Genomic DNA, 24279 nt, shown 5'->3' with positions numbered 1-24279 from the left:
GCCGCGCCAGAGCCCAGCTGCAGGACCGTGAATACCCCCTCCCCCCCTCTAAACCCGCTCCGCTCGAAGGGCCGGGCGTGCAGGGGGTGCAGGAGCAGCCCCCAGTCCCCCCCTCCTGCCCTCTCGGCCACGCAGGGACGGGCGGAGCACCGAGCGCAGCCCGGCCGCACCCGGGTCAGTCTCAGTGCCCGTGCCCACCGCTGGCTCCACCGGCCCGGGGATCGCTCCGGCGCGATAGGCTCAGTCGGATCCCGGGGCAGGACCGTGCTGCACGCCCAGGGGGCCACTCCGCTCTGCTCCCCCCTCCCCCCAGCATCCCTCAACCCCTCCCCGGTCCCGGTCCCCATGCGCCGGTGTCTCGGTCTGAAGTTTTATTGCCGACATGCAGGAGTAGTTGGGGTGTAGTACAAAAATAATGTCTTTATACAAATCTTTTTCCTTTTTTTTTTCTCTTTTTTTTTCTCTTTTTTTTCTCTTACAACAGGCTCCTTCCCACAGCACAGCCCCTCTGCCCACACCCCCAGCCCCTCCTGCACCCCCTCCCACCCCACACTTCCAGTTTGCTTTAATACACTGTGATTCACTGGTGCTGAGAGCAGGAACGCTGGGTACAACACAGCCTTGCAGAGGCCCCAAAATATTGCTTTAACTGGGGGTGGGGGGAACAACCCAAAACAGGTGAGAGCAAGACAGGAGAAAACCAGATGGAGAGAGCAGGGCCCCCAGTGGGGGGGGGGGGTCCAGGCCCCAAGGGTGCACAGGGGCTGGGGGGGGGGTCCCTGCTCTTCTGCTGGTGGCATGGGGAAGGGGGGTGGGTAATGGGCAGGCACAGGGCTGTGCCAGGACAGACCTACCATCTCTAAAATAAATAAGGCTAAGACTTGAGGCTACTGGCTCAGCTGGCTGGGGTTGGTGCAACTGTTCTAGGCTGTATTAGTGTTCACAAGTCCCTGCCTGGCTGCTGGCCAGCGAGCACAGGCAGGACATAATGCCCGATGCTGCCAAGGAGTGTCAGGTCAGTCCCTGCATCCCCACAAGGACCCCAGGCTGGATACAGCCCACAGCCCCAGGGGGGCAAGAGAAGGCAACACGCTACAACTACATCTGCTACTCACTCCCTGCCCACAGGTGCTGAGGAAGTGCTGACCTCCCCCAAAACAAGCAAGGCCAGCACCCACAGCTGCTTTTCCTGGTGCTGCTCACACATATCCTTGTGCACAGCCTGAGGCTGGCAGGAGAGAGCGATGCCGGGGCATGGTGAGCCCTGGGGCCTCGGTGAGAGAACAGTTCATCTGGCAAGACAGGCATCCAGTTCACAAAATGAGGCTCAGAAACTATCACTCCTGTTCTCAGCACAGGCAAACGCTCTTCCAGCAGCCTTAGGTGACAAGTGGGGACATCCTTCTCTCACCAGAGCGCCGCATGGGGACAGCAGAGGCAGCCCCAGGTTCGCACGGCGAGGCTGGGATGGCAAGATAAGCTAGGGAACAAATACAGTAGAGACTTCAGCCAGCCCCTTCCTAATTCTAGGCAGATTATTTTTGGGAAGCTTTTTCACATTATAACTCATATTATATCTGTACCACAACTGAAGTGTGAAAATGCTAAATCAGAATTAATGCAATTTTAACTGCACCTCAGGAAAGCTACGGGAAAATAAGATTAAATCATAAACTCTTACAAAACTAAAGGAATCAGTGAAAGGTGGGAAAGGGGTCAGAGGCCACACCAGGCCGAGTCCTGCAAAACCTTTGAACTGTGGCCCAGATCCAATAAGGACCCTCCCCTGAGCCAGGGGCTCTCTGGGCAGACCCCAGGTCACACCGGGTAACTGGTGCCGCTCGCTACGGCCCCGGCGCACTTGCAGCCCACACACGGCCACTGAGGTCTGGACACCACAGCCAAACCAAGGACAGAAAGAGATGTGATGTCAATGAAGGGAAGTGGGAGGCTTCAAGAACTTCTTCCTGTCAAGAAAACCCCCAAGAAAAATCTAAGCTTATTCAAACCATACGGAGCGAACGCAATCAGCCGACTCTCCATACTGCACAGCTGCGACTCTTGTGCCAGCAAACCAGCTTCACCCTTGGTAGTCTTCTCCTTCCCCACAGGCTTTGCTCGATCCAGAGAACAGCATGGTTAAAAAGACAAGAGAGGTAGATTACAGTCATGATTAAAAGCAGATTAGTCATCGAGGCTTCGATTTAAAAAACAGATTCCAGAAGATGCCAAGAGGTTGCTGCTTCCAAAACTAGCTTGTTTTCAAAAGTCTTCTCCCTCCAGAGCGAGTGTGAGTGTGTCCCTGAACAGAGCTCAGAAGAATTGCTACATTATTCTCCATCACGGGACACTGGTATTGCTGTTGAGCTGTAGTAGGCGACGTGAAAGGCAAACTGCAGGATGGTGCTTGTGCTCTCAGACGTGCGGGAAGCTACTTCCGAAGGTACCTCTGGGCCAGGATGGCTGCGTCCAAAGGGTTCATGGGCTGGGCATCGTGGCCCAGGCGCCGCACAGGGGGGATGTTCCCGAACTGCCGCTTCTGTAGGAAGCTCTTGGCCTCATGCAGGGTGTTCTTCTCCTCAGCCAAGAGCAGCTGCTGCCGCATGTAGTTCTCAAACTCGTACTGCGAGCACTCCTCTGTCACCTTCACCTGTGAGAGAAGCGCCCTGTCAGAGACACCGTCCCCCCCCAACTCCCCTCCAAAGGTCCTGAGCTACCACAGGAGCTACTACTGGAGTCTTCACACAACAACCAGACCTGCTGCCAGACATACTGGCAGGACTCACTGGTGCCACCAGAACAGAGGTCTGGAAGCCTCAGTGGTTCTGTCCTGACACAACTCATCCCAACCCTGCCAGACATCCAGGGGGTGCAGCTGTTTGACCCCAGTGCTCAACCCTGTGGAGGGATTTCCAATGGGAACACCGACTGCAGCGTCACAGGCAAAAGCTCCTCCAAGGCTGTCCCCAGGCAGAGAGGTCACTGGCCACCACTTCCAACACAGAATATGCTGGCAAGAAAACAGGATGTTCACTCCCACCACAAAACTCACCGGGGAGCCTGAGCTAACCCTGATACCTCCCCCCAGCTCCCCCAGCACACGTGAGCTCTCAGCTGTGTGCAAAGGAGCAAGTGAGCAAGGCAGTGCTGGGGCCAGCAAGCTCTCTCCCAGGCAGCTGGATTTGACCCCTGGTCAGCAGCACGAGCCTTTCCTTCTGCCACACAGGGCTGGGACAGATCCAGCCACCTTGTAGAGTGGCAGCTGGGTCTTTGACACCCTCCCTCCTCAGCTCAGGGGCTGCCAAAGCAGCTCTGTGCAGAGCAAAGCAGGAAGCCTTACCTCCTGGGGGTTTTCAGGGTTAGCCACTTGGTCATCAATGTCTGGCACCACTTGCAAAGGGCCACTCAGCGAGGACATGGACTGCCTGTGGGGAAAGCACAGTGGCAGGGAGCTGGAGCACTGCTCGGCTCACCCACCCTCACCCACAGCCTGGCTGGGCACCCCAGCATGGCACAGTGCTGTCTGGATGCCATGCTAGCCACTGCTACTAAAGGATGCTCTTCCACACTCAGTTCTCTGGGTATGAAATCCTGTTTATCCCCCAGAGCTGCCTTTTCTTTTCTTTTGCTTTTTAAACAGGATGTGGAACACTGACTCTCACATAGGTAGGAGAGAAAACAGCCACAGCTCCAAAACTCACAGACTTCACTGCTGACTCAACAGGCAGCATGAGAACTTTGCCCAGGCATGCTGTGCAGTGTGCACAGAAGGTCAGGGGGCTGACAAGAGAGGGCAGCACCAAGCCAACACCTCCAGGATCCATTGCTGCTGGAGTATGCTACTGGAATCTCATCCAGGTTTGTTCATGCCAGTGCTGGAGTCAGGTTTGCCCTCCAAAGACATCCCCACCCCACACATGAGCTGTTCCCACCTGCAACAGGCATCTCCTGCTCCTCACCACTAGAGAGCTCAGGCCTGCTTTGAATGGGTACTGCAGTGTCTCTGTTAAGCGTCTGTATCTGGTACATCTCTTGGTACATGTGAGATATTCTTGGCCAGAAAGACTGTTTAAAAGTCAAAGCAGGGAGCCAAAGGGGGCACCAAGGCCCTTCTGTCCCCCAGTACCGTTTTGCAGCGTTACTGCTTTACAGATTCCATCCTAGGTCACAGCAACAAGCCTTTGTACAGGCCACTCTGGTGTAGCCACAAACAGACACTACTAGTCGAGGCACAGGATTTAAAAGCTTTTCTTTTTTGCAGTGCTCTCAGCTCATCCTCTGGTATCCTGTTTGGCAGCAGTCTGCTGGCTGCAGCTGGAATAACACAGCCTGTGGCCAGAGACGCCATGTCCCTGTGTCTCTGCTTGTACATACCATGATGCTATGATGGAGCTGAGAGAATCCAGCACTTCAGAAGCTGTCAGACGCTGCTGTGGGTCCAAGACCAGCAGTTTTCGGATCAAGCACACAGTGTTTTCCGAGACCCGTCCATCCCTGGGGGGAGAGAACATGCTGTGAGCCTGAGGACACACAGTGGGCAGAGGCAGCAGCAGGATGGACATACTGGGAGCCCAGGACAGGAACTAGAGGAGCCACCATTGCCCTAACTCAGACAGACCCCCCTGAATTAACCAGGAGGTTTACTCCTTGTCCCTGCAGCACGTGGCTTTTTGCAGCTTTGTACAAGATGTCTCAGCTCTGCTACTCCTTCCTTGGCATCTACTGCCCAGAGTCTTTGTTCTCATTACTGCTGCAACCCTCAGGGGCTTTGACCGAAGCCCCCCCAGCTCTGGCTGTCCCAGGATGGCCCAGAGCACCCCTCACACAGGCACCAAGAGAGGAGCCTGCTGAGACAGGCTGTACTCACTCCGGGATGGTGTACTCGGCAGCCTTGATTTTGCGGAAGAGCTCCTGAGGTATGCTGTCGTAGAAGGGGAACTGGCCGTAGAGCATGGTGAAGAGCACCACGCCCAGCGCCCACATGTCGCTGGGTTTGCCGCGGTACGGCCGTCCTGCAAGGAGAGGAAAGCAACAGGCTTCATCCTCACTTCAGCACACAACAGCTCACAGAGTCACAAGGTTGGAAGAGACCTTAGAAGATCATCGAGTCCAACCATCCCCATCCTGTGCTAAACCAGATCCCTAAGTACCTCATCAACCCTTTTTCTGAACACATCCAGGGCAGGTGACTCAGCCCCTCCCTGGGCAGCCTGTTCCAGCCCTGACAACTCTTTCAGTCAAAAATATTTTTCTAATACCCAATCTAAAGCTGCCCTGGCACAGCTTGAGGCCATTGCCCCTTGTCCCATCTCCTGTCCCCTAGCTGAAGAGACCATCGCCCACCTCTCTGCACCCTCCCTTCAGGTAGTTGTAGGTGGTGATAAGGTCTCCCCTCAGCCTCCTCTTCTCCAGACCAAACACCCCCAGCTCCCTCAGCCGCTCCTCAGAGGATTTGCCCTCCAGCCCCTTCCCCAGCCTGGCTGCCCTTCTCTGGACTCGCTCTAGGACCTCAATGTCCTCCTTATGGTGAGGAGCCCAGAACTGCACACAGTACTCGAGGTGCAGCCTCACCAATGCCAAGTACAGGGGCACAATTACCTCCCTAGACCTAGGGGCATGACACTGCTCATCTCTGTGGCCCCCACCAGCAGTAAAGGCACTGCAGCAACCTCTACCTGTGACCCTTTTGTCTAAGCATTCATCAAAACTGCTCAAGACTTCCTACTGCAAGATGCTAAGAACCTCTCTGAAAGGTGCACCCTTTGTGAATTAGCACACCCTGGTGTCCTCCCTTTCCCTACAGAGTGGGGCTGTCCCTGCTGAACAGCCTTCATGTGATTCAAGAGCATCGAGTAACTGGAACCACTGCGTGTTGTGCTGGAGCTCACACTTCTCCCCTTTGCTGCCCCCAAGCCTCACAGGCTCCACAGATGTGCCTTGCTGTGACTCTGAAGAAGAGAACTTAATGGCCAGTGAGCACAAGACACAGGGAGAGAGGCAGGAAAGAAACCCTTGAAGAGTGGCCCCAGATTAACTCCAGCCTCACCACTCTAACTGCACCAGAGATTTGCATGGAAGGACAGACTGAGACTCTCTGCACCCGGCTCTGATCGAGCCCATCAAGATGGGACGCTGCCTCCAGTACAGATCCAGTGCACATCCAGTGCACGGCCACTGGTGCCTGTCATGAAGCTGCTGCAGCCCCAGCACGCCCTGGGATTCACTTGATGGAAACACTGCTTTAAAAGCCCCTTACGTGTAAATCAAACCAGCACAAGGATCAAAAAATTCAACTCCAGTGCTGTACCACAGCACAGGACTGAGGGAATGACTTCCTCTGACTCACACAGTGAGTCACTCCTGCAGCATTTGTTATTTGTACTAATTATTCTTTGCTTTATATGCTCAAAAAAAGGCACCTCTCCCTCCTCCTCCAGCTTTTCCTGCAGTGACATTTCAGCTGCCATAAAATGCAAGCCATCTCTTGGTAGGGGACAGCTTCTCCCAGAGACCTACAACAATGATTAATTCTCCAGGCGTTTGAGCTTCCTCTTGCACAGGAGCCTTAGCAATACAGAGGGATGGATGCTCAGAATCTGAAGGTGGTGGTGAAGACTGGAATGTCCTCAAGTAACTTCTCCCTCTGTGCTTGCAGGGGAGCTGCAGACCAAGCCATTTTGGAACAGTATTTTTAAGAGCATGGGATGGGGCTGCACAGATGCCCCGTGGGGAAGAGCCATCGGCAGACACATCGGAGCTGGAGTGCAGTGCAATGGTGTCTGAAGGTCAGTCAAGGTGCTGCTATGGCAGGATGTGGCCCTGTAACTAAGGCTGCTCCTTGCAGGTCTCAAACAGCCTCAGCTGTCAGAAGTCAGTGGAGAGAGCCTGTTCCATGCTGATGGCACACGACCTTCAGACAGGCCATCAATCCATCGAGAAAGCCCTGAGAAGAAACCAGGGTGCTTGCAGGCAAGAGGCACTGGAGGGAAGAGTAATGGGGCTGAAGTCCAGGACAGAACAGTTCCCCAGACCAGCAGGAAGGAGCAGCTCTGTGCAACCTTTACCAGACACCAGCCACTTGAGCTGCAACTGCTCCAAGCTCCTGCAGAGCAATTGGCTCATATCATCCATCTGGTTACAGGGGCCTCAGGATATCCTGCGGAACAGGAAAGTCCTGCAAAAAAAAGCACATGTTCCACCTCCCCTGCTGCCTCTGCTCCCTTCCTGGCTTAGTCCTGCCCAGGAGGGAAGTGGTCTCAAACCTGCCTGGCAGATCATGACTGAAGAGCTCAGCTCCTGCCTGTAAACCTGCCAACAGACTTGCTGAGGGGAGTGCACCGGCTCTGGAATTACAAAGACTTGCTCCTTTGAGGGCATGTGGGCAATACAGTAGCTCAGGATACCAGAAACACAGGAGTCTTCAGCAGAGGTGTTTTCAGTACTCTAGAAATGATCCTCACCCAAACACACCAGCAGAAAAAGGTTACACTTGTTCCCTCCATACTTGGTCTCATTTTTCCACTGGACCCTAACTAAGAGGCTCTCAGAGAAGGCAAGTTACATCCAAGAATGTGACTAGGGGGCTGGCATTTATTGTCAAGAGCCACAGCATGAAGTTTGCAGGCTGTGAAGTCCCACTGAGGGCTGAAGGGGATTGCCTACCGCTGAGCACGTCTGGGCTGATGTAGGCAGGGCTCCCTCGCTGGTCCTTCAGCAGGTCATCCTCACTCACGAGGTGCTTTCCGAGACAGAAGTTCGTTATGGTTATTCGATGAGTCCTGGGGAGATTTAAGAAGACATCAGTGAGCACAGGCCACCCCACACCCCAGCCAAATGAGGTACAGAGGATGTTGACACCAACAGAGAGGTGTGTGTCCATGGGGCTTTTTGGGAATCTTGAAGGGTTGGGAAAAGATAAAGTGGATCTGTAAGATCAACTCCATCCCAACAGGGCGGGGGGGAATCCACACCCATCAGCACGGCTTGCAAGACTCTTACAGGGGGAGTAAGAGGATTATTTTACAGCTATGGACATCTAATTCTTCCCTGTGCTACCCAACTACCATCTCTGAAGGCATCTTCTCCACAGAATGTTTTCTGGAAGCGGAGGGAAAACACCCCCCAGAAGTACTGCCCCACAACTGCGCTCCATGCATGGTTTGCTTCACCACCACCAGCAGATGAGCTGCAGGACCTTCGATCAGATTCAGCACAACCTCTTCTGCATCACCCAGCAGTCCCACAGCAGCTGTACCTCACCTGTGGGACTGTTCTTCACGTGCAAGTACACAGAACCCAGAAGGTTTCCTCACCATCCAAGGAGCCTCCTACATTTGAGTATTTCAGAAGAGGTGAGCACTGCAGGTACACACAACTTCTCTGTTAAGGCAGCCCTACTTTCCTGTGGTATTGCCAACTCCAGTTAATGATTTTTCCCCAGGAAAAGTGTGCTCATTGCAAGGGAGGGAAGGGTTAGATTGGATATTAGGGGGAAGTTTTTTTACAGAGAGAGTGGTGAGGGGCTGGAACAGGCTGCCCAGAGAGGGGGTGGGTGCCCCATCCCTGGAGGTGTTCAGGGCCAGGTTGGATGGGGCCCTGGGCAACCTTGTGTAGCTCCAGGCCTGGAGGTTGGTGTCCCTGCCTGTGGCAGGGGGTTGGAACTCTATGGTCCTTGGGGTCCCTTCCAACTCAGAGCAGTCTGTGATTCTGTGATTACTACCACATTAAATTCTTCCTGTTACTCAGGTGCTTTGGATTTTAACATACAACTTAAAGGTCTGAGCAAAAAACCCACTGTCTAGAAGATTTCTATATCCTTGAAAAGTATTACACAACTAGAGCCTGAGAGCATGAATTAAGTCAGTCAAAATAACCAAGAAATATTTCCAGCAAATCCAGCAGACAAGTGAAATAAAGCCACGTGTGGGTTGGCAATGGAGAGTCGATTATTAAGACAGGCTGCCTTGTGTTTAAGAAGTGTTAGCTTCAACTGTCAAGAGACTTCCCCAGCTGAATAACAATTTGCAGGATTTGTTAAAGATTTAAAAGTCTAAAGGACACTAAAATGTTCAGGGTTGCTTGGGTTTAGTCACCGAAAGCTGATCTAATCTGTAATCATCCAACTACTGCGCTAATTGGGAACCTCACAGGGGTTTAACATCCATGTCCCACTGGGGACAGTGTCTGAGGGGTCTAATGAAGCCCAAGAGGTAACATGCCTGATTAGGACTTTGCAAGGATAAGCTGCTACTTTCACTCCCCCACCAAGAGAAAAGACCTGGCTCTGGCTCTCTGGTGAGCAGGGCTGGAACAGAACAAACATTTCTGATCAGCCCCAGTGACTGGTCCTCTCCATGGTGATCTATTCTTACGCCTCACCCACCCTTTCACATGACTCACTGCTGTAGAGGCTACAGTTTTTCCTCACCAAAGTAGGCTTGCTAGTAAAACAGCAAATACATAGCATGTCATAGAAAGAATTACTTTGGCAAATGTGTTCCCAAAGCATGGAATACCTCCCCCTTCCTGCTAGCAGGGGCCCCTGTGTGCAGCACTGTCAGTGGGATGCGCCCCTGCACGCTTCACCCAGAGCAGAAGGGAAGTGCTGGGTGGGTGCTTTAAAGCAGCCACCTTTATCTGCCACTTCCTAGCAAGGAGGAGAATCAAAGCAGCGAGCAGAAGATAAGAGATTCATCTTACAGAAGCTCTCTAAGAAATGATTTTACACAGTTTACAGGTGGCCCTGAGAACCACCAGCTGCTCCGTGTGAGAGAGAACAGAGAAGTTCAACCTCAGTAGGTAAAGTCTGTTTGCTTTCAAAGGGTGTCAGGGAGCAGAAGAGAGCAAGCTGTGACCACGCTGAACCTGCATGGTTTGTGCAGACTCTGGAAGCCTGCAGACCTAAAGCTTTCCAGTTTTTTTTTATTCATTCCACAGAAACCCAGACAGTGTGAGAGGACAATGGATTCCACTCGTTCTTCGAGTTGGTGCAAAATATTTAGCCAGTAATGTAATACCAAAGGACAGAGTGGAGCATCTGAACTGGAACCAGCCTGCCAACTCCCTCACTACATCACCCAAGACAACTAAAACAACTCTAAGGAGCCACCAAGCAAAGCCCATCACCTCTCACTCCAGCTGAGCTCGTGCCCCACTGATGCCACCCACCCTGCTCTGGATCTGCACAGCACCCAGGACACGCTGGACATCAGCACGTTATAAACTGAGGCTTCCCTCAAACCAGCTAATGGGAACAAGGAAGCTGTTTCCAGCACAAATACAGACCAGACAGAAGAACTTTTGTTTAGATAAGTAAATATTTTAGTGCTAGGAAAAACACAGCAGTGTAACAGTCAAGGATTTAACACTGCTGCGATTATAGCAGGGACTGCAGCGTTGGGAATTCCTTTAGCAGGAAGGAAAGCCAGTTATGTGAACAGAACCACTAGCCACATTTTTTTAATGTATATATTTAAAACCCACACATTTCTTGTGCAGGTTTCTGAATTACTAGAAGGTAATAGTTTTCAGAAGTTGGACTTCAAAAAGAAGTGCTGCTATTGGGTCACCAAACTTGGTGAAGAGTGAAGTATCTAGGGTGGGCATGATTAATTTTTGCAGATTAAGTCACATAACTTTGAACTGGATCTGTATTTTTGTGCAGCCTGCTTCCACTTCCCTCACCCAGCCCTTTCCTCACCATTCCTGCCCTCTGGACAAGCCGTGTTTCTAACAGAAACCTGCTTCTGGGAAGAAAGATAAACACACCAGCCAGAACAGACTTACCTTTTGTTTAGCACCATGTTTCCTAGTTTCAAGTCTCTGTGCACAATATTTTTCTGTAAAATACGTAATTGTAGAACATGAGCAAGAGCATCCTTGTGATCCCAGTACAAATTTGATACTTGGACAAAAGCATGAAGCATCTTTTGCAATTGTGTCATCTGCATTGTCAGAAATAACCCAGGAGCAAGGTTTCCACTCTGGGTGCGCTCCAGGCACTTTGTGCAGAGTTTTCAATCCTTCTTGGAAGGACAGAATGAGAAAATTTGCTATTTTGAACACAGACAGACCTGACTGGTCTGAAAATTAAGCATCCAAGCTCGGTAAGACCACCAGGATGAGCATCTCCTCCCAAGATACATACTTCACCACTCTCCCCAAGGAAGGCCAGCCAGCCCTAGTCACAGGGTAAGAAGTCAAACGTCCTCAGTATCTATTTTTGTTCCAATAATTCCTCACACATTGATCTCAAACTTATAGCTTGAGGTTCTGATCTCAGAACTCAATTATACAAGGTGATTTATTTTGCTTCAAGAGGAAATAGGCTGAAGTGTTTCCTGCATTTGATTAGCCTCTGCTCTCCTCTTCGACCACCCCTTTCTGAGGTCAGGAACACTCTAGTTCACCTTGGTCCAGCTGGCCCCTCTCCACAGTCAACAAACACCACGTTATCATCGGGAAGCTTAAGGGGAGGAGAAGGGAAAGGAATGCTCTTGTACAGCTCGAGGCACGAGGTCTTACACAGAGCACAGTTATGGGGAAAGGGCTGAACCATCCCTCCTTCCAACCTCACCACTGCCAGCACAAGGAAGTTTGACATCATCTGTTGTACCAAGGTGGGAAAAGAGAGCCTTCCAGCACCGAAAGGGATAGCAAAGGTCTTACCTTATGTAACGCTTCTACCACTCGTACCACATCATAAAAGATCACGACTGTCTCCCGCTCACTGAGTCTCTTCTCTTTAATGACATAATGCTGCAGATTGATCAGATCTGCTGTTTTGTCACTGAAATCATGAGCACAGAGACAGTCTAACACAAGACAAATGCGCTTCTTCATTTTCCTGACCATTCTGTTGGCTTCTAGATCTTCTATAATTTCACAAGCTCGGTCCTAGAGGGAGGCAAACAGATAAGCAGTAGTTCAGGGAAGCTCTCCAGGTACATGTACTTATATATGGAGCATAAGAGATAACCAACTACCTGATGAGCTCAAACTAAGCAAATGCAATCACAGGATGCTTGATCTTTGCCCCAAGTTGGGATTTCAAAAAGAAGATATGCAATCTCTGTGTGAGGAAGCCAGCAAAAGTCTGTGCTGTTTGGCTGTGTGGATATGTCAGCACTGATGCTGTTTATACACCACAGGCACCCTTAGATCGAACCTAGACAAGCTCCACCAGTCATACAGACTCTGTCAAATGAGGGATCCAACACATTAACGAGGAGAACAGAAATCTTAACAACACAGTTAGCAGTTCTTCCATAACATTAAACAGGACACAGCTGAGTTGGACATCTGGCTTGGTTAAGATACAGTACAGATGGCCTCCAGTGAGAAGTGTTGACAAAGTTTAACCAGCAAGCAAGGCAATACCAACCTCCAAACCAGTAATTCCTATCAGCCCACCACAGCTATAAACAGCTCTGAGGGCATTAACAGTAACACAATTCACTCACACAAGACACTGGCCAGCACAGTGACTAGCTTAACTTGCTGAAACTGTTTCTTGGCAATTTTTCTCCTCTTACAAGTCATCATAGAACAGTACAGAGACTAGAAAGCACGAATTCAGTTCTAAAGGGTGCTCTGTGGGCACAAATTCATTCACCAGTGAAGCAGCTATTTTCCTGTTTGAAGGGGAAAGGACTGAGCCTCTGTCTTTAAATGCTCTTGCATTCCCCAAATCCCAAACCCTGTTACATCCCACTGAACTCTGAACAACCCTTGCCCACAAACTTGCTTGTTGGAAGCAGCAACAGTTAATCTGAGCCGTGTGCTGGTAATTCTTTATACACAAGAACAGGGTCAGCACGAACTGTACATTAAACAAAAGCAGCTCAAGCCAACAGCAGTTGCTGGCATTCCCCCAACCTGGATGGTGACGAGCTGTACCTGAAAGAGCCCGTGATGATGAACCACTCCTTCCTGGTTGTGGAGCAGGGAGAGGAGAGAATACTCTGTGTGCAGCAGCATCTTGCCCTGTCGTTCCTCCTGGGTTTCTATTCCTTTATCACCCCTTTCTTCTAAGGTGAGAATCTTCAGGAAAAGGGAAAAGACCTTTACAGTTCCCAGAAAAACCCAAGTTCCCCAAACCTCTCTCATTTTCACATGTGCTTAAGAGCTGATGTAACTGCTCTGACGTTTACATGCTTGCCACAAGCCTGCCTGAACTAAGACCTGTGCAGAACACACAACATGAGCTTAACACAGAAAAGCTGCTCAGGTGGCTTTCTGCAAATATCCCAGGTGATTTTTTTTCCTGCTGGATCCATCCCCCATTTCAGGCACAGCAGAGCAAACCAGAGGGCTCCAGGAGAGCAGCACAGCAGCCACAGAGGCCTCATCTCAGGGCTAATCTTGACACCAGATCTACGCCTGGCAGAACTGCCCCGCCGAAGGGAAGTTCCAGCAGCCGTTTCTGAGAGCACACTGGTTCAGCCTACACCACGCACTACTGCAAGCACCTCTGCCACAAGAGCTGAAGTTAAAAAGCCCTGAAGACGTGGAAGCCCTGCAGTTTGCTTACCTTTAGCTGATAAAAGTCATCTGTCCCATCCTTTCTTGCCAAACACTGAACAATACTTGGCACAGGGGAGTTACCTAAACGTGGACCTAACAGCACAAAGCAAAAACAGACTTGTTTTCCTTTAAGCAGCAATGACTAATCCAGGGTTACATCAGTATGTGAGTGTCACGCAGTTTACATCAGTTTAAACCAAGTTCCCTTTTTTTTTTTTTTAAGGAGACTAAATGTGTTTCCACAAATTACTATCTAAAGACAAAAACCACCCAGTATTGAACTCTGAAACTGCTCAGGACAAGGTTGTGTTTGTTCGCTGGAGAAGCATTTAAAAGCCCACACATGGCACAGCTGTTTTCAGAAATTCAAATTTCTGCAAGCCTGAACCATACAGCTTGTGCATTTACCAGCAACACCCATGGCAACCGCTCTTACCACACCTCCAAACCCAACTGCCACCTCTGCAGGGACTGCTCAGGTACACGGATTAGTCTGGGTTTCGAGTCCACGTACAGCTGCCTCTCTCCACTTTAAAATCAATCACCCATTCCCAATTGATTAGCCATTGGTTTCCACGATGAAGTCTCCATGTTTTTGACAGTTTATAGAACTAACAACTATTCTAGTGACTCTCACACTGCAGCAGAGGGGCCCAGCCTTGGCACATACCACGTGTAACGACCACTAATCCATTCAGCTGCCTATGTGCCGATTTGATGGCATATTCTGGGTGGAAGATCTCCCCAGAGCTCCAACCAAGAAGTCCCCTGAATGAATTGGCTCTTTATAACAAAGTTTGAAGAATGTAGCTTAAAAAACAGATTTAACCTGGATAAAAGCAAGGCTTCATTTTCCTTACAATCCACACCAGCCTTGCTATGCTAGCATCATCCATCTCCTCAGCCTGACTAGCTGCAGAGCTCTGCTACATCAAGCAAACTGCACTCTGAGGCAAGATGCTCAATTACACATCTGCTTTGCCTCATTTTATAGTGCCTTTTATTTCCAGTTTTGCAATCAGCAGCTACCTTGAGAACTGAAGAAAACCCTCCCTGCTTACCTAGTATAAAAGGGCCCGCTCTCTTGGCATTATTTCCAGAAATCCCTGTACAAAGAGCTTTTGCCTTAGTGGATGTTTCCCCAGCTCCTCTGTCTGATGCTCGCCGCTTCATCCTTGGCTCTTGAAAAAGAAAGGAGATCACATTTGATGAGCAACTGAGTTAATTTCTTCTACTGTATTTTATTTCCTACTTGGGAGGCTTTCACCTCCTGACGTACCCGCGTCTCTGCCTACTTGTGTTTCTATAAAAATGCTGCAGCTCGTTACTGACAGAGCAGTTGTGGGCTAGAGGCTTAATGCATTTCTGAAGTACAAATCAGCCTCATTATTCAAAGCAACATCTCCTACACCACTTGTTTGAGACACATACTGGGTACAAGTCAAAATAATTAAAGCTCGTTTTGCAGCAAAAACAAGTTTGCAAATTAGCATATTCCAAAAAAACCTCTGAAAGGCAACACCAAAGTCGCCCTTCTGTAGGGATGTCTACTTCTGAGTCAGCCTATGGATTTTGTGGGGTTCCTTCAGCAAGGGCATCCCACCAGGCAGTGCCAGGCACCTCACTGAGGCTCAAGTCTACTCAAACAGCTAGGAATGCACAGAACTGACTATAAAATCAAACAATACCTTTCACCTTTTCCAGCAAGGGTGCAGAAGACTAAGACACACTTGTTATCATGATATGCACTTATTTTGTCTTTAAATAACCCTCATCCCTTCCCCTCCCCCCCCACCTCTTTACACCATCTATCTACACCCCATGCACCTGAGGTTGAGCCAAGCACATAAAACTGACTCCAGCCTCCCTGTGCAGGCAGTGATGCTTTGTTTTAGCTTCACACTAAGGAAAGGAAACACAGTGGTACCAGTACGTGTGCTCTCTCACACTACTACTCAGTGCAAAGAACAATTTCATCTATTAAATGCAATTCTCATGCTTTACATCCAAGTCTACACACCACCACAGTTCAGTGCAAGCAACTAAAAGCTAAACTAACTCCTGCTCATTCAGGTAAACCTCTTTGAGAAGAGAGTTTCAGATATCCAGACATTAAATGCTTGTGCTCTAATATTTCAAAGATTTTCACAGCTGGGGGTGGTGGGGGGGTGAGGGGCAGAGAAGAGGAACTAAGCACAGATCCATCTTCTGACTCTGAGCAAGTCAAAACCAAGCCCTGACAGTCTTCCCTAAGAGGTTACTACAGCAGATGGGGAAAATATTTTTGGGTTGTACTTATTTGTTTTTAAGAAGTCCCAGTGTTTCACCACATAAGAGCCTGATAAATCACCATACTTTGAATGAAGTTTACCCTCTGGCAGTCCCACCCTTTCTGTGGACACAAGAGTGATCTCATTGCATTAATTCATCTAGCACTACCTGTCACCGAGATCAGAGATAGCAAGAGAGATAGGGGAGTCTCTTGCAGCAGACTTTGCATCCCTGCACTACCGTTCTCCACCAGCTGCTCAGATCTCCAACAGAGAAGTGTTACCAAGCCCAGCGAGCTGGACAGAACAAAGTCCAGAGCCCCAAGTGCTCCTTGTTCTGTTCACTCCACATCCCTGACCTAATATTGGATTGTGCCTTAGAAAATTCTCCACTCCTTGCAACATCATCATCCCTGCTGGAAATGTATGAGTAAGATTTCCACTGGAGAAACCCCACTGCACAGAAACTCTGAGATAATGATGGTTGTGCAATCCGAGCTGGGTAGGAATGGCTGGTGCAAACAGCGTTATCGTAAACAAAGTAATCTGAGGACTCACGTAGTTCAGCATCAACTGTATCTTTACTCTTCTTCCAAACTAGGTTTTCCAACGTCTCAGGAGACAGGAGTCATCACCTTGGAGAAGGCTGGATGGTCGAAAGGTCGAGGGCTCTGTAATGTGAAATGAGATACACTTGATGCTGGGGTTCGGGGTTATTTTTGATTACGATAACGTGGTATGCACCAGACCTTCTGCAGCTCGAAACATCTGCCTTGATTCTGGCCTTGAAAAGGCCTGAAGCTTCTGCTATCATGGGAGAGATTAAAAGGGCTCTTGATGTTCAGGCCCCAAAGACTCAACAGACACACGGCCCTGCACAGCAAGACAAACACAAGCAGCAACAACCTCAAAAGATCTCAAAATAAAAAGCCTCAAAGGGCATTTTGTGATGTGAGAGACCTTCAGAGCAGAAACTAACACCATCTCTGCTTTAGCCTCCACCACACAGTAATAACTTGCCTGTTTTTAACAGCATTTTAGATACACCCAAGTTAGCCACAGCACCACATTGTCTTCACCACTGGCAGCAACTTTTAATCTCAGTAAGTGTTAAGGGGGCTTGGACAGAACAGGCTAAGAAGAACACACTGAGTTTTATTCCCATTAAAGCCCCGTTGCAAGTTAATTCCTCTTTACAATTTATATTCAGCCTCCTAAAAAAAAATTAAGATTGAACTAATTCAACTCAAATCCAGCACTACTGAATAGTTCACCCATTTCAAAGGGGGAATTCAGGATTCAAATCAGACACTCCAGGATTTAGTCTGTACCCCCTCTACCAAAGGCTCAGAGTTTAACCCTCAGACTCCACACTGTTGTTAAGCCATGCTGGTTTTACTTCACCAGCACCCTGTTAAATCACCCCAAAAATACAAAAAAGGGACATTTGGGATGCAGGAGCCAAACTCCCAGCACCCCCAAAACCACAACCCAGTATTACCCTTGGTTTTGGGGGGATCTGCAAAGACTGCTGAGGATCTGAAGTACTGAAGCTATGGGTACTTTGATAAACAATGTTCAGAGCCTGCTGTAGGCAGCAGGATGCCCCAGCTAAGCAATCCCGTGCTGTCGGCACGCAGGCAGCCCGCTGGCTAGCAGGCACTTTCGGTATGAGTCGTCTCGGCGCTGAGAGCGAGCGGAGGTGTCAAAGCCCTACAGCTGCTTCAAGGACATTCCCCAACCCGTGTCACAGGTTCAGCACAGAGTACAAGGGAGAAAAACAGCAACATGAACAGGTGCTCAGCTATCAAAGACAACCCTCTGCACTCTCTACCCAAATATCCCTGCTTGGGCTGCAACCCCCCCCTCCCCTTTCCATCCCCTAAAATCTTAGGGGCCCTCAGCAACACCTAGAGGGGCTGTACGTGAGCACTTCAGGTTCCTCCGAGGCTGGAATGAAGATTGGTTGAATGGCAGGAAGGTCCCAGAGTGAGAGAAATAAAACCCAGGGCAGCTGCTGTGAAAAAGCAGGAAGATTGTTCCCTTCTCTGGGGTCTAACCCCAGTTTGCGCAAGGAAATTGGACATCCCTGCTGAGCCTCCTGAGGACGAGCAGCCACGTGCTAGGCATTGGGCTAAAAGGGTGTTCTGAGATAGGGTTTAAAAGGAAAATCATACAGCAATGCTTCTCCTTGCCTCTCTGCCCAGCCAGCAGTGTTCTCTGCATGCAAACTCACTTCATCTTGGCTTGAGCTGGGCTGGTGCAAAGCTCTGATTTCAAGGGGCTTCGCTGCTTAGAGCTACTCACGACACAAAGCTGGTAGTGCTCAGACATCAGGAGCTGAACTGGAAGAAGCAGCTTTAAGTAAGGTTTAGACAAATCCATAACAAACTGGGTGGCTTAAAACAACTCTGCAGCTGTAAATAGAAACCCAAGGTCACAGCAGCCTAAGCAGGACCCATTGCAACACGGGGATTTCATGAGCAGCACGTGCTGAATCCATCTGCCATCCTTCCTATCCCAGAGCATCCCAGGCCTCACTGCTGGCTCCAAACACATCAGCTGCAGTAGCCCCCCCCAGCCCTGCACAGCTCAGCTCCAGGGACACCAGCAGCATCCCCACTCCTTCACCCAACATCCCCAAACAGCATAAGAGCTGCTTCTCTGTGTCCTACCACTGGTGCCACCGGAGCAGCCGAGCCTTCCCGGCACAGGCTTGCTCAGAGCACACAAGAAGGATTACTGCATCACACAAGGATTTCCTCCTCACACACAATGAGCAGAGGGTAAGTAAGCAGTAAGTGGAATTCCCACACACAAACTGGTTACGCTGTGGCGCAGCTGAGATTTAAAACAGCCCAAATTTGAGAATTTAGCACATTTTCAAGAGATGGCAAGTCTCGTCAGGAAAAAGATCATCCCACAGCCCTGCAGCAAAGCCTCTGTCTACAGGCAGCTGGGACTTCCCAATTCTTAAGACTAAAACAAATTAAATAAATAATAATTTTAACATCAGCAGAATCAGTCTGAAGAGAGAACATCCAACTTCTCTGCGAAGAGCCAGAACAAATCCCTTAACACACTCCATCACAGGCACATCAGATATTGATGTGGTGGGTTCACCGCCCCCAGCCCCGAAAACCAAACTGTACAAACTGAATCAAACCACCCCCGCTCCCTGTCCCACCATCTGTAGCACAAATGGTTTCTCTCACACAGACAATGAAATCACAAGTCTAGCACAAAAACTCATCGCTTCACGAGGTTAATGTGCTGCATGTGATATATCAAACATCTTACCAGAGAAGTGTCCAAAGCTTCTCACTCTGCTAGTTATGACTCTAATAAAATTATTAATCAAATAATTTGGAGACCTAGATGTAATGTCTTTTAATTACATAGCTTAAGGAAATTGTCTAATTCCCAAATTACTCCATGATGTTCCAGTGCCCAACATAACCAAGAAAAACAAGAGCAGAGGAAACGGACCTTTTCATCTCAGATGAAAGAGCCAGCAGGTCCTGCAGTCCAGCAGCCACAGCTAATAGCTGGAGCAGGAGGAAAAAAAAAAAAAAGCACCTCTAGGGTGTGAACAGGATTACTCAGCAGCACAGAAACCACCCAGGACACTGGAGCAGCTGATGACTTTCTGTTGTTTTATCTTGCAACCAGGGGACAGGCTGAGTTAGTTGGTATTTACACTTTCTAGTGTGATGATGGGTGACCCCGAAGGCGTCCTACCCTTCAACAGAGCTGGTCTCTGTAAGCACAGCGACTGGGTGAGCTCTACCAGGCGACGGAGCCCACCAGCATCTGCTGGAAGTCTGGGGCTCTGGAGGATGAGCTCTTTCAGCACGGAGCCCGCATTGTTCATGGTACCACAGGAGCAGCCCCAGGCAGCTGAAGGAGCCGTGCTGCAGCTGCTCCCACTTGCTCCACTGCCAGCACCCCAGACCTGAAACCTGCCTGTCATTCCTGACATGGTGATGCTGCAGGTGAGAAGGTGACAGGGCTGTGTGTGGGGGTCACAGGAATCACCGCTCCCCTCGGGCTTCGTCACCGGGCTCGACACCTCTGCGGTGGAGAGGCAGCACTGCAGCCAGGTGTGCTGGGTGCTCAGCTGCCCAGGGCAGCACAGCATTGCTCTGTACCATAAATCACCCGTCTCCCAGCACAGATGGGAGAAGACCTGCCACCCAACACAGCAGCATTCCTGCCCAGCTTTCCCTTCTGGAAGCCAAACACAGCAGCACTTGGGACGAAGCTCGAGAGCCAGCGCCAAGGTTTTGGTTTCCATTCGCCCCGTCCACCCACTCCCCTCTCAGCCACCACCAGTGACAGGCCAGCGTTGGGCTCAGCCTTTGCAAAAATGAAGCTAAAGAATTCGTTCAAATGAGCAGTATCAGGCAGTATCATCTTACCACCTAAAGAACACGCCGGGCAGTCTTTATCAGCGATGACTAATCCAAGTTCACATTTAAGCCTGGCTGATGGCAAATTCCAGCTCACAAGAAGCTATGTTGGACCTGACCTAAAAAAATACTCGAACACCAACATTAAATGAGTAAAACTTCAAGTATGGTCCAGCTGCTGGCATGGGAACAAGCAGGTCGGTATCGCTGCGAGAAGCAGCAATCCCAGAGCGTTGCCACACGCCTTCTCCGGGCAAACTCGACTAGGGACAGCTCAGACCCGAGTCATCAGCGCTCCCAGGGACAGAGGCTCAATTCCCATTGGGAAAGCTTCCCCAAGAGCAGGCGGAGCTGGGATGGGACAGGCCCATGAGGAGTCACTGGCTAGGGGATTACAGGGAACGGTGGCCGGGTGGATGCCAAGCAAGGCAGGGGTGTGGGAAAGAGGAGCTGCCGCAGCCCGAGTGGGCTCCCCTCCCTCTGCAACGCACCGTGGTGGAGTCACCCTACAGGAACCTTAACTTTACCAAAAGCTTTGGGAGTTTAACTGTTCTTTAGGAGAAGTAACAATTTAAAAACAAAACAAAACAGGCCATGAGATGACTCAGAGCCACCAGCACAACCCATGTACCACTGTACAAGCCCTTCCGGGAAGGCAAGCCTTCTCCAGAAACAGAGGAGCCTTGACTCAGAGATTTCTTGGAAACATGTGGACACTCATTAAAGCTTCCTCCCTAAGTCAGGGGTTCACTCAAAAGCGGATGTGGAGTTTCTCTGACCAACGGAGAAGGAATAATCCTGACGTGCAGGAGCTTGGGAGGCACCTGGTAAAGCGTGAACCTGCTGGGCGGGCTGCGCTCTGCAAGCTGGGGGGACACAAACACCTCCAGTAGCTCCTGCTGAACTGACTTGAAAACCTCCTTCCTCAGCCCAGCCTGAGGATGAGTTTAATCTTGGGCAGGTGAGCAAGGCACAGCCAGCGTTTGAGATGTCACAGAGCTAAAAGGAATCCTAGTACACCTTTCCTACATCCCACAGCTAGCTGTGGCCAATCTCCAGCTTCTCAAGGACAATAAAAGGCTTCCACGGGCCAACTCACACATCAGGGAAAGCAAATTCCTTTCTGCCCCCTCCCCCTTGCCCCTGGCAGCCAGGGAAGCTCTGAAGCACTAGATCCCAGCAGTGTAATTACAGTGCAAGCAAGCAACAAGCTGGGATTTCTTTAAGCCCTTCTGATGCATCAGCGCAGGAGATAGCCAAGGACTCATCTCTGGGAGTTCCCTGTTCGGTTACATAAACACCAACTTCAGCTCAGCACCTCCACGCTGAAGCAAGGGCCACATCCAGGAGGAAAAATCCCCGATCCAGCTCACCATCCTTACAGCAGGGCACGGCAGAGGAGAGCCTGGAAATCCAAGGCCCCTCAGACCGCGCTGTTCTCCCAGCAGAGCCCAGGGCACAAGCCCCCAGCCACACGCTGCTCCCGTGAAGTCAGGCAGCCTTTAAAGCCCCCATCAGTGAGATGTGCTTTACCCCAGACTTTTCCTTTTACAGCTTAGGTTACTATGTACACTTCATATTCCATAAATCCACTGCAGCAGGACTTTCCTCATGCGCACAAAGATTAGCTCATGACTCACACACGTGCTGACACTTTCTTTACAGTGAGGTGTGGCTGCTGTTTTTAACGATAAGCTACTCATCTAGCCCTAACCAGAGAGAAAGAAATAGATTTAAGTTCTCTACAGGCACTGCCATGCTAACCTTACTATCGTTTGTAGCCTGCAAGCACGCTGCCAGACACTGTCAGCTCACAAACGTGGACCTGACTGGCAGAAAAAGACTGCTTCACATCAAGAGCAATGGGCACGGAGCTGCTGCTGGCCCACATGAGAGAGGCACACAGCATACGAGGCCAGAGCACTGCCAAATCTCTGCAGACAGATAACACATCCCTTCTGCTAAGCACAGTGGGCAGTTCAGGGAAAATCAATAGGGTTGTCCTTAATCAAACTGCAGCTAAGTGCCTACAAGGCTTCCCCCTCTGTGTGGTTTCAGATGGAGATGATTCTGTAATATCCTGAGGATAAAAGAGCAGCTGAACACGAGGGTGCTTTTAAGTAATGTGATTATGTGACCAAACCATCAGCACGGATGCCACAGAGAAACAATAAAAGGATGTAGCACAAACACTCCAGTGTAGGGGAAACATGTCCTGCATCCTGACTGCTACCAGCCCAGGGCCACTTCCCGGTGGCAGGTGAGCCTTACCATGCCCTATCCCTTCAGTTCCACCCCATAAACCCAACCCACCTGTCACCTGCACCCAACTTGAGTCTGTTCAGACCCAAAGGGAGCCAGCTGTCCCGCAGCAGAGGTGCTCCACCACACCAAGCCCCAACCTCTGCTCTGACTTCTCTACCTGCCTCCAGACATGGGATCACAGCCTGAGACTAGAACCTAGACCGCCCAGCACACCTACACACAGAGCAGGGGGTGTTAAGCCTACACATTAAGATTCTAACCCAGCAAAGAACTGAACCAGCAACACCAGCACAGCACATTCACATCCGTGGTAGGAGGAGGGAGCAGGTGGCCAGGATGGAGCCAAGCCCTGAACCCAGGAGAAGCCCATGGAGACGCTCTGCCATGGGCTCTTCCAGCAGCGCTGAAGCTCCCAGAGGCCACGGCAAAAGGCAAGAGGTGACAGCAACAGGTCCCGAGCGCAGGATACCCCGCAGCTGCTCCTCAGGGGCGCCGGGCAGGCTCCCGTGGCCAGCTCCGGCTGGAGCACTTCACAGTCACGGTCTCGCTCGGAGGTACAACCTTCAGCCGCCCGCTGCTGAGGGACGCGAGGCTCCTGCCCGGAGCAGAGCCCCGAAAGGTTTAACCCCGGGAGCTCCTGCCCAGACCGAAAGCGAAATCGGCACCAGGCGCAGCTGCCCGGCCCCGCGGACAGTCCCGAGCCCGGCTGCCCGCGGAGCCCCGACCCCTCCCTGCCGCTGTTACAGCACCGGCACCGCGACGGGTTTAACCCCCCACCCCCCGTCCGCTGGCGAGCGGCCGGTACGCCGGCAGCACCCCCGGCGGACACCGCTCCCGGGGAACGCTTCCTCTCAGGGCGGCCCGACGCCACCGCACCCGGCACCGGCGGGCCCGGCAGCCCGGGCAGGGAGCCCGGTCTCTCCCGAGGCCGGGACAGCGCTGCCCGGGAGGCCCCGAGGGACCGGCCCCGCACCACGCGGCGAGGCCTCGGCCGGGGCCCGGTGCGGAACCGGTGAGAGGGAAGCGGGCGCCCGGCGCCGCCGTCCCCCCAACCGCCGCCCCCCTCGCACGGCGGGACCGAGACCGGCCCCGGGCCTCGGCCCGCCCCACCCCCGCGCCGCCGGCCGCCCCCGCTCACCCATGGCCCCGGGGCCGGCGCGGCCGCCGGCGCCTCCCGCAGCCTCACGCCCGGCCGCGGCCTCCGCTCCGCTCCGCGGCGGCGGCCACCTGACAACGGAAGTGACGCACGCACCACCGCCCCCCGGCGCCGCTACCGCCACCCCGCCTCCTGGCGGCCGCCGCAGAGATGGCGGAGGGGCCGTAGAGAAGAGGCGGCGCTGATTGGCCAGGTGAGCCAACGCCGGCTGCGATTGGGCGAGAGCACGGGGGCTGGGCGGGGATATTTGTGGCAGACTTTGATTGGCTGAGGCGCGGAGGGAAGAAGCAGGCAACAGGCGGGAGCTGATTGGCTGGGGCGGGATGACTACCTCCGCTGATTGGCTCTCGCTCCCACCCTCCCGGCACCAGTACACCAAGGGATTGGCGTGCGGGCGGGAGATTCGAACGCGTCGCGATTGGAGGATCCGCGGGTGTTTTCTCGCCCAGCCCCGCCCACAGGGCCCCGGTACGAGCCTCCCGCGCTGCAGGGTGGGACAGGGGCGGCTCTGCTGCCCGGGCAGGAGTGGGGCGGCCCTGGGGGTACCCTGCTCCTGTGGCTGGAGGCACCCCAGCTGCACCCGGACACAGAGTCCCTGTTCCCGTGCCTGGTGTTAACACCCGACTCTGGGAAATGGCCCCGGCACCCGCCC

The 24279-nt window shown here is 51.6% G+C and overlaps 1 protein-coding gene across 1 annotated transcript; it reads right to left on the bottom strand.

Moving 5' to 3' along the window:
* Nucleotides 1–551: 551 nt before the first annotated feature.
* STK40 (serine/threonine kinase 40) lies at nt 552–23691 on the bottom strand. Its single transcript, XM_084274405.1, has 12 exons — nt 23610–23691; nt 16353–16465; nt 14586–14705; nt 13532–13641; nt 12898–13041; nt 11668–11895; nt 10786–10838; nt 7663–7778; nt 4868–5012; nt 4375–4494; nt 3341–3425; nt 552–2650 (listed from the first exon to the last, which is right to left on the bottom strand). Exons 3-12 carry the CDS (start codon nt 14695–14697, stop codon nt 2432–2434), a joined length of 1332 nt encoding a protein of 443 aa, XP_084130531.1. The 5' UTR covers nt 14698–14705; nt 16353–16465; nt 23610–23691; the 3' UTR covers nt 552–2431.
* Between the last annotated feature and the right edge of the window lie 588 nt (nt 23692–24279).

Source organism: Gallinula chloropus, assembly GCF_964237585.1.
Source record: "Gallinula chloropus genome assembly, chromosome: 22".
NCBI classification, from domain to species: domain Eukaryota; kingdom Metazoa; phylum Chordata; class Aves; order Gruiformes; family Rallidae; genus Gallinula; species Gallinula chloropus.
The sequence above is the reverse complement of the archived record's forward strand: the minus strand, read 5'-3'. Positions and strand labels throughout refer to the sequence as shown.

What these genes read in the sequence shown, in the direction of transcription:
- STK40 (XM_084274405.1), bottom strand. Translation starts at nt 14,697, where the DNA reads ATGAAGCGGCGAGCATCAGACAGAGGAGCTGGGGAAACATCCACTAAG. An exon ending in ATGACTTTTATCAGCTAAAG is followed by an intron (nt 13,042 to 13,531) that starts GTAAGCAAACTG and finishes CTTTTCCTGAAG; the next exon opens with ATTCTCACCTTAGAAGAAAG. An exon ending in TGGTAGAAGCGTTACATAAG is followed by an intron (nt 10,839 to 11,667) that starts GTAAGACCTTTG and finishes CGTATTTTACAG; the next exon opens with AAAAATATTGTGCACAGAGA.